The sequence below is a fragment of the Netta rufina genome, assembly GCF_964035555.1.
Source record: "Netta rufina genome assembly, chromosome: Z".
NCBI lineage: Eukaryota > Metazoa > Chordata > Aves > Anseriformes > Anatidae > Netta > Netta rufina.
In genome coordinates, this window is record NC_140126.1 from 11337746 (window position 1) to 11353216 (window position 15471).

General features: G+C 36.9%; 1 protein-coding gene across 1 annotated transcript in view; it reads right to left on the reverse strand.

Moving 5' to 3' along the window:
* OXCT1 (3-oxoacid CoA-transferase 1) overlaps positions 1–15471 on the reverse strand; it is an 89207-nt gene that overhangs the window by 22276 nt on the left and 51460 nt on the right. Inside the window, exons 12-13 of the mRNA XM_084305483.1 lie at positions 12265–12337; positions 11427–11502 (exon numbers count right to left, since the gene is read on the reverse strand). Of these exons, the coding sequence (XP_084161609.1) occupies positions 11427–11502; positions 12265–12337 (149 nt within the window). The remainder of the gene's footprint in view (positions 1–11426; positions 11503–12264; positions 12338–15471) is intronic.

Sequence of the window (15471 nt, forward strand, 5' to 3'; positions counted from 1 at the left end):
TTTCATTCCTTCATGTACATGGGAATAGGAAAAACCAAGTAGAGTTGAAAAGAAGGACTTGAGGGCCTTTAAATCACTGTATCTGTTGTTGTTCAGGCAAACATTCTCATCACTGCAGGGTGACTGGTAGGTAAAGTAAATTACTTAAGCATTATCTCCAAATAGCCGAGCATGCTTTTATTTTGAGGAATATTCAAGGGAGAAGAGCCTTACATTATTCTCACTGCAGCTACCAAACTCCCATTAAGTGCCCTGTCCTGCACACCATATTAGGACAGGGCCAGCTGCATTCTAAATTTGAATTAAAACACTCCAGTCAAAGATGTGATTCCCAAAAGACATCTTGTTTCTTTTTGCTTAAGAGAAACATGCAGACCAAAACAGTTTTGATATTTATAAACACTGCACATTTCCAAGCAATAAGCAATTTGTTTCTTTTGAATTTTAATAGCATATTTAATTGCCTCTGTCAAAAGTATGGCTTTTATTTCAATTCTTTACATGTATAAAGGCAGTCTGCCATAGAAAAACATATTCACTTCCTGGAGACTGCCTGCAACCACCAACACGGATGTAAAATCTCTGATAACAGCTAGGTTGGCTTGACAATGCTGAACACTAACTGGGTTGAGAGCTATACATTTCACTTTAAAAAAGTAGAGATCATTTTTATTTATTTTTGATTGAACAAGCCAAATTACAGATGGTAATTATTTTTTTTGCTCTTGTCAACTTGGTAAGGTATTTAATCACAATGTTAATAACCTACATAGTGCTCACTTGTTTTAGGTAACTCATTAAAAAGAATATTTCAAATAAGGAATGACTGAAGTGCATTTGCAAGTTTCCTGCACCTTCTAAGCATGCTAAGGCCCAGCCTTTGCATGTTTGTTTTTCCAAAAGGTGAGCTTTTTAAGTTCCCAAACACAGTAGTGCTGCTCACTTAAGAAACCAGAAGGAAAGACTTAGTTTATTGGCCGTGTTTCAAACTATCAGTGCCCTATTAAAAAAAAAAAAAAAAAAAAAAGACGACTACTTCACCAGCAAGAGCTTGAAGTGAGCAGAAAATGTGTTTTGAATTTGCCATGTGCTTCCTGAAAGGCCCAGCATTGGGAATACTTATAAATAGGGTAACACAGAAGGCAGAAACAAGCTGACAGTTCCCTTGCAGCTATATTGTTCAAGCCATTAGGTAAAAGGTCCAGTTTGCAAGGAGGAATTCTGCCTTTTGCGTCATGCTCCTTCTTAGCAGTTCTTGCTACATCTCAGACCAAGTAATCTTCAGGTGCAAAAGGAGGACAGTCATGCACCTGATGGATTTTTATTTGTTTATTTCAATGATATTCAGCAATTTTGCTTTGTGACAGACATTTAAAAAAAAATGGAAGGGGGAATTTATTTGATTACTATAGTGATGGGGCATTTTAAAGAAAACATTATAGAAGGCTACATATTTTCTCATTTGATGTCTTCATATCTGAACAACATTTGGGTGGTCAAAATATGATGTTAAAGAGCCTGAGAAAGTCATTCAGCTTAATAGTAATTCCTAAGCATTGGTTGATCAGACGGAGGCAATCCATAGGATTCCAACAGAAACTTGTGAGTACTCCAAAGCAGGTGAGACAGTCAAGAATTTTTTCAAGAGAATGAAGTTTTTCTACAATGATGCTGCAAGAAAGATACTAGAGGAAGCAGGTAACAGCATTTATATGGAAAGGAAGCAGCATTTATATGGAAAATCTAAACAGACTAAAGCAAGGTGACTGAAAGAAAATAAAATGTTTCAGGAGCCTTTCAAACACTATTAAAGTCTTGAACCCATCCTGTTGTCCTGCATTTTACCTCTGCATTCCTGGCAGCAAGAACTATTTTTCCATAGTTGAATTCTATAGCTACTCCCAACATCATAGGATAAAAGGCATCTGAAGTGGCATGGTTAAGTTAAAAGAAAATTATCTTTTGAGACAAACAGATATCCCATCAGCAGTGCAGCAAAACAGATGTTAATGATGTGTTCAAGAAACATAAAAACTTACCAGTGCTAAATGCAGAGTTTTAAAGATGAGGAAACAGATGGAAATAAAAGCTCAAATAATTCCATTTAAAATTTAATATCAAAGGAGAGGTAAGGTGAAAATGTATACCACTTTGAAAAGGAACTGAGCCATCTCCCTGTCCATGTTACCAGCTGACCTAATAATGTATTAAACAAGCAGGATTTAGTGAGAAGTTTTTCTTTCTATCCATTAAGTAAGAATACATGTACCTCACACATTGCTCAAAATTAGTAAAATATCTGTTGTAAAAAGCTTAAATGAGATTACGAATGCTTCCAGTTTAAACTATATTCCTCAAGCAGGCTTCCCATTCAATCTGAATTTTGAAGCATGTCCCTGGAAAGATCTTGAACAAATTACCTAAGATGAGAGAATTAAGCTTTCAATATTTAAAATTTGCGTTGATTTTAAAGGTGGAAAGAAAGTTTACGGGTGCCTTCTTCACCTTCCTGGAGTGACTACAAGCAGAACAAAAAAAAAACAAACCTACAGACCTTAAACACATCTATAAGCAAAGCTATTCAGATGCTCCACACCTCACAACAGTGTTTACAGGGAGTGCCCGTAACATCTCTGACAGATACAGACAATACAGACATGGACTAGGTGGCAAGTACAGAACCCATGTTAATGTTGGCTTCATTATGAAAGAAATAATCATGTCTTGCCAGGGAAAGCTACTAAAATTCAGAGCAACCGGAACAGTGTGAACTCCACAAAGAAAAGAGGAAATGAAGGTAATGCAGTGGATACAGAATTACTCCATCACCACCGCCAGTGGTGCTAGTACTGCAGTCAAAGGATAAACCCCTTCTGCTCTGCCCTTCTCCTCAGTAGTACTTCTGGACTCCTAACACACGTTAGTTGCACAGGTCTTCCTCTCCTTGCAGCTACTGTCTGTCTTCACAGATGTGGTGGCTTCAAGTGACATGCACAGGTCATCAGAGCCACATGCAATATTTTAAAAGTATCTCAACAGCTGCTGTGGGTGTAGATTTTTTTTTTTTTTTTTTTTTGCATACTAGCAGAGACCTTAGATTTGCACCAAAAAAAATAAATAAAAATATGTCAATCAGAAGGTAACAAAAATACATATGCACAAATCTATTCTAAGTAAACAGAATGTAGATCACAATCCTTTGCCCGTTGCTAATGGCCTTGTTCTGTGTTTAAAGGAAAGGTAGGCTTATAGTTGATTATAAAATGATAGCCACAACTCATCCTGTATTTCATTTTTAATTTCTTCAGCAAAAAAGACTAGATGAAGACTTTCAAGAGAGACAGAGAAAGCTGAACATGAAATATTCTGAATGCCAACTATGACAGCTAGATTAGATTTTACTGAGTATGACTGAATAAACATTACCAAGAAAATCCAGGAAATCATTAATGGGATTTGATTGGTGTGGGCAATGGAATAACAGTGCAGAGTTAATACTGGCTGAATGCAATAAATGGAGCCCAGCCCAAATGCACAGCAGGTTGAAGATCATATACATATTTATATTTTAAGAGTGTCCAAAATAATATTTTAATTCTAGGGCTTACCCATGCTGAAAATGACCTGATTTTCATGAATGCTGGCTAGATATATCCTAACATATGCAATGAACAGCAAAATTTTAAAGTAGAAGTTCTGAAAGGATGAAATACGGACTCGAGTGACTTATAATACTTGGCAAAATTTATTAATAAATTTTCACTAAAATGTAGCATACACAAGTGCAGTAACTATATTTGTATTTTACTTTCCATGAGCAGAAAATTAAGATAGCAAGGGATATATGCAAAGAAAGTTAGTCAAATTTTGCTCATTTATTTTCCTGTAAAACTAACATGAAATAACTGTTGGCAACAGTTTCAAATGATTGAGAGAAATTCAAATGAATTGCATCTCAAGAGCACCTCAAAACAGTCTGTGACATGCTTCATTGAAATGGATTGGCTTTATAATGATTAATGTTATTTCAGTGTAATGGGGCAGTTAAACCTTCCATTTACGTTTGCATTCCATTCCCCAAGCACGCAGCATACTGTGCAATAATTAAATATCACTGTCAACATAATACTAGTCTCACCTGAAAGTCATGGTTCCACACAGCAGTCACAATTGCTACTACTAACCCACAGACCAAAAGCCTTTTGACATATGCTCATATTTTTGAGACAAGCAGAATTTCTTCAGCTGCTCTCATTATACAGATGCCTAACACATAGCTGACACTTCCCACATTGAAAATGTAGAGAATATGGATAAAATACCAACAGTGAGCTCCTATATTCCCTCCATTATGCTGTCTGCAGAAGAGGAATAAACACAAACAAATTGGACAGAAAATGCCCTCAGAAAGGTGGAGGGAGAAGTAGAGCTAACACACGCTTTCTACTTTGAGGCTCCAGGACTCTTCCAATGGCAGTAATTTCATGCCACATTCTGAAGGGCTCTCCAGGGCTTCCTATGCTTATGGGAGAGAAACAGTGAACTGGTATTCTACCGTAGTCTTGATTCTAAGACAGGTGTCCATGAAAAACTAGTATCTAAAACTAACTTCATATTAAAACGATATCCTGCTGAAACTTAGATTTGAAGGGAAAATCTAGGTAACTGCAGGTCCTGTCTTTCCTCTGTGTTAAATTGCTATTGCATATGCTCTACTCAGTCGTGTCCTACACACTGAAGTCAGATCAGTACTCAGACACAGCCACAGTCACTAAGCCTAATTAACCTGCATATTTTCTATTTATACAGAATTTATCTAATTTGTAGTGCTTTATTCATTTTATAAACAATAATTGTAAAAAAAAAAAATTCTCATAAATTTTCTTACAACAACATGTTGTACAACTTAGAACAGAACAGACAGTTTGATTGCACTCTGTGCAACAGTTACCAGACAGTGTCTTTGGATTCAAAATGAAGACAAAGTTTGTTCAACAACTCTTCTATTTAAAGAAAGAGGCAGACAGGCTGCAATAGGGCTCCTTAGAGAAGAACCTACATTGCTCTTAGGCTTCCAAGGATACTTGTTTTTTTTTCTCCCACCATTAACAGTGAACATTTCAAGTCAGAAAAGCTCTTGTTGTGGAGCCTTCTGCTTTTAGATTAGATGGTACAAATAGTAACTTAAAAACGACGACAAAAAAACTTTCACTCCTGCAATCACATACTCAGCTACCCTCTGCCACAGTATACCTTCATTTGAAAATGAAAGTTTTTACCAACAAACACGCAGTTCCCCTTATACTGTGTAGTACATAAGTGAACATGCAGTTCTCCCATCCTACATAGTATAAAACTTTGCAAAAGATGTACTCTGAAGCCCTGTAAAAACAAACAAGCCTACATACCAACAACATACGAAATTACATTCCTAGTGTCTTAGGATATACTGACCTCTACAGCTATCAAATTAAATGATTTATTACTAAATTTGAATTGGGTTTCCTCATCTCTTCTTTTCAGAAAGTCTTCTTTGATAAAGTTTACAATTTTTGCATACTTTTTCTTTTGATTTGATTTATTTAATTATCAACTCCTTAATCCTTTAAGTTTGGATACTCCAAATCTGAGCATTAAAATTAAGGCTCCTGTTTCTAAATTTTAGGATGATTTATTCATTTTTTCCAAGAATGAACCGTGTTTATGTAACCAAACTGAGCTACCCGGAACAACTTACATTGCCCTCTTGCTCAGTCCCTTAACTGCATTACCTTAGCTATCCAAATATGAATTTTATGCTCCAGCAGAGTAATATACAAAGCTAGAGTTAATTTTCTTGCTTAAAATTTTATTTGGCTTTATTGTTTGTAAGGAGTAGTGATGTAAAATAGTATCAGTCCCAGCATTGTCCCTAAGGCTGCTGGTTTTTTAACTGAACAGCTGATTATTGCCCTTTGAGCCTGACGGTTGAGGAACTGCCTGTTTCCTTGGCACCATCCAATGTATCCTGTCCAGCCCCACGGACTGGAATATGTGTATTTGACCAGTTATCTTCTACGATGAGTATTACTCACCTTCCCCCAAATTCTTCCACCAACCATAGAGACCGTGCCACTAAAACCCAAGGCAAAGATGCTGAGTACCTCAGCCTTTTCTGTGTCCTTCAGCCAAGAGTATGTTACCCTCTCATGAATGATGAGCTTTATAATGATACTCCTCCCTTTCATCTGTAGTAAATTTCTGCCTCAGGAAACATGATGTCACAGAAATTTCATTCATTTTACTTTCATATTCGAACTAGCTGCAGGGCTTCTCCAGTTTTAGTACAACAGTTTTCTGCTGGAAAACCATGTCAGCAATACAAGTAGTTATTTTACTAATGGTGTGTAATGGTTAGGAGATCTACTGACATGCGCACTAATACTCATAATTAATAATTATTAGTGATAAAACAGAACTTCTGGTATCACAGGGCAACATTTCAGAACTTCTGGTAACCTATGCCTAGCCTCTAGTACATGTCAAAGAGGCAATTAGTGTTATACACCTTCCATCAAGAAGGCTGTGGAAAAAAAAGCTGTATTGCTTAGCAAGCTGTAGCCACTGGAGAGGTGACAGAAATTCCCATAAAATCCTTCTGTTAGGAGGTTCCCATAAAGTCACAGGTAGAAAGGAACTACAGGTAAAGCAAATATGGACAAGGAGAATACCACAACTTTTAAGATGCTGGCATGGAAGTCTGGAACACAACAGCCTATGCTACTACTCTGCAAAGATGCAGTAATTTCTGCTACAGCAATTTCTGGCAATAGCTTGAGTGAAACGCAAAGGCCAGATATTGTGTCCTAATCCATGACGTGAAGCACAGCTCCAACCAGTAGCTTGCAGCAGCCATGGCTCCCATCTGCTCTGGTGTGTCTGCTCTGCTCCACAGCTTTCTCCTCAGCATTCCCCTTCCACCTATCTTGGACACCCTCTTCCAGCCGCACTTTGTTCCCAGGGGCTCCTCAGAAATTTGACACCTTCTCCTTCCCTCCCCAGAAACCCTCTCATTACAGAATCACAGAACCACCTAAGTTGGAAGAGACCTCCAAGATAACCTGGTCCAACTTCTGACCTAACACTAACAAGTCCTCCAGTAAACTCTACACTAAGCTCTACATCTAAACATCTTTTAAAGACCTCCAGGGGTGGTGACTCAACCACTTCCCCAGGCAGCCCATTCCAATGCCTAAAAACTATTTCAGTAAAGAAGTTATTCCTAATATCCAACCTAAACCTCCCCTGGCACAACTTTAGCCCATTCCCCCTTGGGAGATTAGTCTGAGAAATACCAGAAGGAGGAAGAGAAAAAACCATAAGTCTTGTTTAATGCAACAAATCTCTTTATAAATGCCAGTGTAGGAAGTAACTTCTTCAGTAAGTAACCAAGCGAACAGCACTGTTTATTGCACATGCTCAAAATATTCTGTCTTTTTTCCTTCAGTCACAGGGCTTTCCTCATCATTAGAAACTGGCAGATATGAAAGGGCTGTAATTATTTCAATGAGCCTTCCTAGTTCAGTTCCTATTAACAAGTGCAAGTAAATACGTAATATGCATCTACTAGAGCTCGAGTATGGGACAGAAAGGATAGTTTCATGATAGTACTTATTCAAAACATGAAATTTAGAGTTATTACTTGCCTTTAAAATTATAGCAAATACCATCAATCCAAGAACTCAAAAGCTACAGCATGTTAAAAAAAAAAAAAAAGACACTAAAAAAAAATCACACAAACTAAGCCTAAATGAAAAGCTGAATGAAAAATGATACAATGAAGTAAAGCTTAAAGAAGTCTTATGCTATTAGCAAAGTCCATCTTTGATCTTTGTATCACCCCACACAAATCTTCTGGTTAAAAATAGATTCATCTCACTCTAATCAATTGAGTGTAACTTATCATCGTATTTACAGGAGAAGTAGAGAGACCCGAATGCCTACATTGATTAATCCCATTCAGTTAACACCTTCTCTCCCAACAGCTGCTAGTGTAATTTGGTCATCATGATGAGTAATATGAGAGATTAAAGTATTTCCATCTGTCTCAAGATGTACAATATTTAAAAATGTAAAATTTAAAAACGCGTACTGTAGGATAGTAATAGCACAGAAAAGCATATTAAGAATCACCTTACCAATGGATCTCAAAATAAAGTAACCAAAGGAAAAATGTTTGCTGACTGGAAAGGCTTCTGATTGGATATATAAGAAGCGTCAAATGTATTTACTCGCAAGGAAATACAAATTCACTTTGCAGACAGTCCAAGTTAAATATGACTGCCAAATGAGGACAGCAAAAATGTCACAGTGGTCTACATGGTGTATGATGGCAAAAAGGTACACGTCAAAGGTAACAAAAAAAAAAAAAAAAAAAAAAAGCTACCCAAAGTTTTATTGCTTTCCAATTTTGAAAGCATGTTTTTTTCACGAATCTGAGAGAAGCCTAAACCTGAACAGAATGGAGACACATCTTCAAAAGCAATGCCAGATATGAAAAATAATGCCCAATAATACCCTCATAAGGGATACAAAATCTAAAGTCAGAATCATCTGGAGAACAAAGCAATGAAAGAAAGAATACACACGTCTACAGGGTCCTTAGAAAAACTTAGAATACAACTTAATGTTCCAACGTTTCAGGAAACATGTTTGTGAATGCATCTCTTCTGCTAATGCAAAACGCTTTTCTATTGATGCCCAGAAACAATTCTGATAGGCTCCAATCATGACTTATCTTTGGAAACTGATGCTGACAGGAATCAAAGAAGCTCTGGACAATAAACTAAATATTGTGGTAAAATATTTCTGGAAAAAAAATTAACAGCTTTATTTTGAAGAGATTTTTTGCCCTGTGCAAAAAATATTTTTGATTTAATATTTAAGCAATGTCAAAGCATATTTTGTTGTATAAACTATAAATACATGTGATTTATCAACCCAGAATACTGCTTAAAAAGCACTTTTAGAATATACCAGGAAAAGCCTACCAAAAGCCAATGGGAGATGAGGTTAAAATAAAAATAAAGCTGGGAATGTATGGGAATGTAGCATAATAGGCTTTTTTTTTTTTTTTTTTTTTTGGAGGGGGGGAGTAGGGGGAGGGAACATAAACAAAACAAGTAAAATGAAAGAAATCAACAAAGCAAGTGGTGAATTGCTCCTGGTCATGATAACTCTTTTCAAGAATAAAGATTCTAGTTAATAGCTTTTAGATTCAGCATAGATGCAATTGTGTGAAATTTAATATCCTGAGATATCAATTTGGTCAGTTGAAATTAAAGTTTTTTGTTTGGTTGGTTGGTTGTTTTTTTTGGGGGGAGGGGGAATGAAAAAAAAAAACTATCTACTGATGAATCAGTAAGATTTTTTTTCCCCCCTGACCATTTCAACTTATTGGCTATCACATGCATTTTGCTTATTTCCTAGGAATATTATAGAGTAGGGATCATTTAATATTTTTTCACTTGGATATTTTGAAGAATGCTTCTCTAGACTCTTCAATTTACAAAAGCAATGAAAAAGCACAAAAAAGCACAAAAAAGCAATCCTTCCTACCTAAAATTTAGCCCACCCCCTTCTGCTTTCTAATGGGCCTTTCAGAAATAACTTGAGAAAAAAGGCTTTACCAGGTGCAGGAACATTTAACAGAGCTTTTGTAAAACCAAAGGACTGGGAAAGAAGAAAATCTCAAGACTTAAGTAATCTTGAATATACAAGTATAGGGACATGTAAATATAGTGATTTTTTTTTTTATGCAAAAGCATAAAGAGAATGTCTGTCTAAGGCAACCAAGCAGAACAGAACAAATAATTATCTGACAATTGAAATAAAAATATGGAGAGATTAAAAAAAATATATATTAAACTATGCCTATGAGAGTACCTCTAAATACCATAAACCAGGCTAAAAATGCTTTTTTGTTTGTTTTGTTTTGTTTTTGTTTCCGTAGGTAATTCTGATAAAAATAGTACCGTATTGAAAGCCATTGAAAATATCCAACTTGTAAGTGATATGAAAAATACATATGTTATCTGATGTTAAAATCTAAAGTGTGTTCAAATAATGGATTAATGTTATCAGTTGCTTAAATAATAACGAGACTGGCTTATATTTTTATGATTCAAACCTGCAGAACTATCTGCACAAATATGAGTTCTTCCTTCTAGGTGTATTCAAAATGGTAATGCTGAGACTGACAGAAATACTGAGAAAAATAATGCAGGCTATTTTCTATCATTATACGATGAGCTCCACAGTATTTCACACCTTCCTTAAAGGTTTTTCTTCAGTTACAACTATACAAGAGTTGTTGCTCACTGAAGAAAAAGCATCATGCCTCAGCTGAAAACTTGACATTTTAAAGGCATAGACCCAAAAGGAATAAAACCCAGCTTACATAAATCAAGTTTAGTTTTTCACATTACTTCACACCAACATAACTTTAGAGGGCTGACTTCTTGTATTTTATTGCTTGGTGACAGCAGTATCCAAGGAAAACTGTTAACCTCAAGGTTGCATGTCCTCTATTATTATTTTTTTTTAGAACCACAGAACGTCTTGGGTTGGAAGGGCTGTTTAAGATCATCTAGTTCCAAACCACCTGCCATGGGCAGGGACACCTCCCACGAGACCAGGTTGCCCAAAGCCCCATCCAGCCTGGCCTTGAACACTTTCAGGGATGGGGCATCCACAGCTTCTCTGGGCTGACTGTTCCAGTGTCTCACCACCCTCTGAGTGAAGAATTTCTTCCTTATGTCCAATCTAAATCTACCCTCTTTTGGCTTAAAACCATTATCCTTTGTCCTATCACTACATATCCTTGCAAAAAATCCCTCCCCAGCTTTCTTGTAGGCCCTTTTTGGTACCAAAAGACCACTGTAAGGCCTCCCTGGAGCCTCCTCTTCCCCAGACAGAACAACTATAAAGAGAGGCTGAGAGTTAAAGAAGAGGTGCTCCAGCCCTCCACTAACATGCCTTCCTCTGGATTCACTCTAATAGGTCCATTTTCTTCTTATACTGGATACCCCAGAGCTCAATGCAGGATTCCAGCTGGGGTCTCGCAAGAGCAGAGTAGATGGGGAGAATCACCTCCCTTGACCTGCTGACCATGATTTTTTTTTGATGCAGGCCAGGATACAGTTGGCTTTCTGGGCTGCAGGTACAGTTCACGCTGAGCCTCTCATCAACCAATACTCCCAAGTCCTTCTCCTCAGAGTTCAATGAGTTCTTCTCCCAGTCTGTATTTGTACTTGGGTCTGCCCTGACCCATCTTCTCAATGCTGCTTTTGCTTCAAGCCTTTTCTCCTTTCCCTGACTCTCAGTTACAAATATGTTTATATTATCCTCAATATGGTGCACTGTCAGTTATACAAACGTCTACTTACAGGAATCATCCAGTTGGCCAGGTCACCGTACTTAGACACCTGCATAGCTCCAAGCATCGTCAAATCAACATGGCCTCTGGCAAGAGAAGCAAAGTGTGTAATTAGCATATCATGTTCAAGTAACAGCCCACAACACTTTACATTTTTTTCCCAGAGTCTCATTGCATCACCTTTAAAATGGTATACCACAGACTTAGCAACCATTTTGTCACTCATAGGTTTTTGTTTTCTTCTAGATACATCACTGCTGCAAATTTTCCTGCCTGCCTACTGAGCCTCAGAAATGTTATTGTTTCTGTCTGGTTTTGGTTAATTGCATGCACAGACAATCAGCTCTGAACTCATACTTTTAAGTACACTCCTTCACATATTTACATGCACTCATTATCTTTTCAGAGCCATTAGGATTTAGTGTTTGTTTGCATCCAGCCTCCTTCCCGAAAAACAAACAAAAAACAGGTGCAGATGGTGAATTTCCATTAGGGAGGAGGAATGAGGATCATAGTTGCAAGCTGAACAAAGAGAATACACAATGTGCAAGCACAGATTAGATACTTGGAAATGACCAAAAAGTAGTTGTTAGAACCTAGTTATAAATGTGTTTATATATGTCCAGGTGGTGGTAGACACAAACATCACTATGGTATCTGTTAGTTAGTGTTTTTCAATTTCCAATAGCTAGACCTAATACTCTATAAACCATCACTGATTAAGTCCATGATCATTTTGCAGGCTGTTAAATGTTAACCACATTTCAAAGAATTACTAATGAGTTCAGCCACTGACTAAGTTTATTCTTTTAATGTTTCAAAAGATCAGGGTTTGTGTTGTTACATACCCTCTTATCATTGCAAATGATTCATCGCTAGAGAAATAAGAAGAACCAGGAAGAACAGTGACTGTCTCCTTACCTGTAAAAGAAATAAGATATTGTCTGTACATATTTTGTTTCTTTGACAAAAGAAGCTACAGCTATTAACCAAGAACACCGAGTTGGATTCTGTACAACTATGGACCCGATTACAATTAAGAATGTAAACCTAATCAATCATAATGGACAAGGAAGCAGTTTGTGACAGTTTTTAATAATAGGGTTGGCCACTGTTTGACCACCAGCAGTCTCAAGCAAGGCAGCACTGAGACAAGAGGTTAAGAAATTTCTGTGGACTTCAGTTTTCTGCACTACCAAAACTGAAAAAGAGCATCTTCAGGAGATAGGCAGGTTGCAAAGAAGAATGAGCAGACCAGGCACAACACAGTCTACACTGATAATGATGTAGAACACACAAAAACAAATGATCTAGTCTAACCTTGCCTTAAGTGCAAAAGAAAAAGGGCTTCTGTGTGTTTCACTGTTCTTGGGTTAAACAATGGAGCATACTTGGAAATGTTTTTTTGTTGTTGTTGTTGTTGTTGTTGTTGTTGTTGTTTTTTTGACTCTGTCCAGAGCCGTCTCTCTCCTCTCCTGCCAGTACTTTGAAACAGTCTGAGGATCAACCATGTATTTAGGGTGCCCATAGAAAGTCAAAAGAAACACAACTGTGGATAAAATTATCCACCAAACATGAGATACTTTAGAGAAAAAAACAGACTTTAGCACCGGACGACACTGAGAAGATAAAGTTAGACAACAACAGCAGGGAAGAGACATCATTAAACAGTTTCCAGAAAACTGGGAAAAAGAAGACAAAAAGGAAACAAAAAGGATGGGAAAGGGGAAGGAAACACTTCAGGCAAGTTGAAGCCGAGACCTAAGTTACCTGTTATAATTAATTGAGTTCAACTGGTGTATTACATACACCAAGATACTGTGAGGAAATAAAATCTTAATAGAAAAAAAAATAGAGTTAAGGTTATACAAGCAGTCTTGCAGTCAGATCACAAGAATTCATCATGCAAACACCCAGAGCAGCTCTGAGACTGCCTGAAATGTCCTTCCCTACCAGGCAATCAAGGAATGGGAGAGATGATGCAGAAGATGCATGGAGTGAGAACCTCAGGAAAAAGAGACGAGCTAAGACAGTGCTGAGAAAAAAAAGGCTGAGGGCCAACGAACAATGTAACAAGAACACCATATTACCCAGTTCTGGAAAATGCTTTCAAGAAGTCAGTGCTTGTAAACACATCTGCTGAAAGGCGGACAGAATCTACCTTGAAATTACTGTCAAGATAACCTGACTCTAACTGAGACATTCAGAAAATGGAACAGACAACAAAACTTATTTCAGAAAAATGCAATTACATTTGATAAAAAAAATGGCAAGAGCCCAGCCTTGAGTTTGTTTTGAAAACATGGAATTTGGGGCTGATACCGCTACTTTTCAGGCTATGAGCAAGAACAGAATTAAATTTTACTCCCTTGTAATTTAGGATCTATTCTTCTTTCTATTCTTTGTAATTTAGGATCTATTCTTCTAAATGTTTTTATAAATTTGGCTGAAAAGCACCTAGAGTGGTCTTAATCCAAGTAAGTATCAGTGGGGTTTAGCAGTTCTGCGTGTTTCAGCAGTGATACCAATAATAGTTTTGGTGACTGAACAGAGATTCACCTAATCTTGTGTTTTGTCTATTGCAACTTCAGAGAAAGATGTTAAGGAGCTTAACTTTAGATTACCAATACCAGAACAATCTGATTTCCATGTTGCATTCTAACGTTTTATGCTACCTGCAAGATTCTGTCTTCAAAAATATTTGTCATAAACAAGATCATCTTGATGTCCTTATAAAAGCAGAACATTTTTTTCAGTTTTTATCAAGTTCTTGGCTTTTTTTTCCATTATTACTCTGTTACTGTGTTCATTTCTAATGCACTTGTATTAGAAATTACCATTAAGTTCTAACAAGGGTCTATATTGTTTTACCTTTTATGATAAGTATTTTTATCTAAATATTTTTTTCCTTACAATGACACCTTCAGTATTTATTTAAATCCTGAAAATAACTTCAATCATTAACTCAGCTTCCATGTACCCCTGATATTTTTCTTCATAAAATGTATCTCAACAGTTGAAACACTGGACTCAATTCCTTAATAATTTCTAATTTCTAATCAGAAGATGGCTTTAAATAGCTCCTTATTTAAAACATAATTCAGCAACAGAGAAATAACATAGCATAACATAACAGTATCAATTAGTTAAGCCAGGTAGCAAATGTTTCAAGTCAGTGAACAATTGCTGGACTGCACCATGATATTAAATTAAAAGCCCATTTGATGTCAGTGCTTTATTTCCTTTGGCTATTCAGAATTTAATTGGACTAGCTAATGGACACAGAGAAAGGTGCTTTCTACATATATATATATATATATTTACACACTTATATACATGCGTACAGAAAGATAGAGAGACTTAACAAAATAAGTCTAAGCTTGTCAGCTATGGGTCTACATTCTGTATCATTAGAATGAATGAGAATTCATAAGGTGTCATATAAGAATATATAAGGCCTACTTCAGTCTGTCAGAATGTAATATATAGGTTTAGTCTTATATAGAAAGAGAGAAGGGATGTGAGTACAACTTCCTATTAAGACAACAGAAATCAGATCACAGGCAGTAAACCATAACAAGTTTGTATTTTTGCATTTTGTGGCTGCTTCTGAGGTGAAATGCCCCAAAAGAGCAGGAAGCAATATGAAGCTCAGATGGAGAAACACAGGGGAGCCATAGCAGGTGATACATGTGGAAAAGGAACTTTCCTCCAGACAGAGCAGTCCCAGACCTGCTGCTCCTTTGTGTGCCTCCCCATCCCTGCTTTCACTTCATAACCTGAGACCTACACTCCACCCCCAGCGAACGGAAAGCAGCCTTCCAGCATTCTTGATCCCTCAGCAAGCTCCTTCCCCCAGCCCTGGCTACAGCTCCCTCCCCAAACATACAATCAGGCATCATGTACACAATTCACTGTACAGAAAGAAGCCAGGGCACTACTTACAGAATCTTTAAAAACATGTCCCACCCATAAATCATTGAAAAACATTTTCTAGAAGAACATGAAAAGGAACAGGGAAAAAAATATCCATATTCATGTAAAAGCTCCACTGA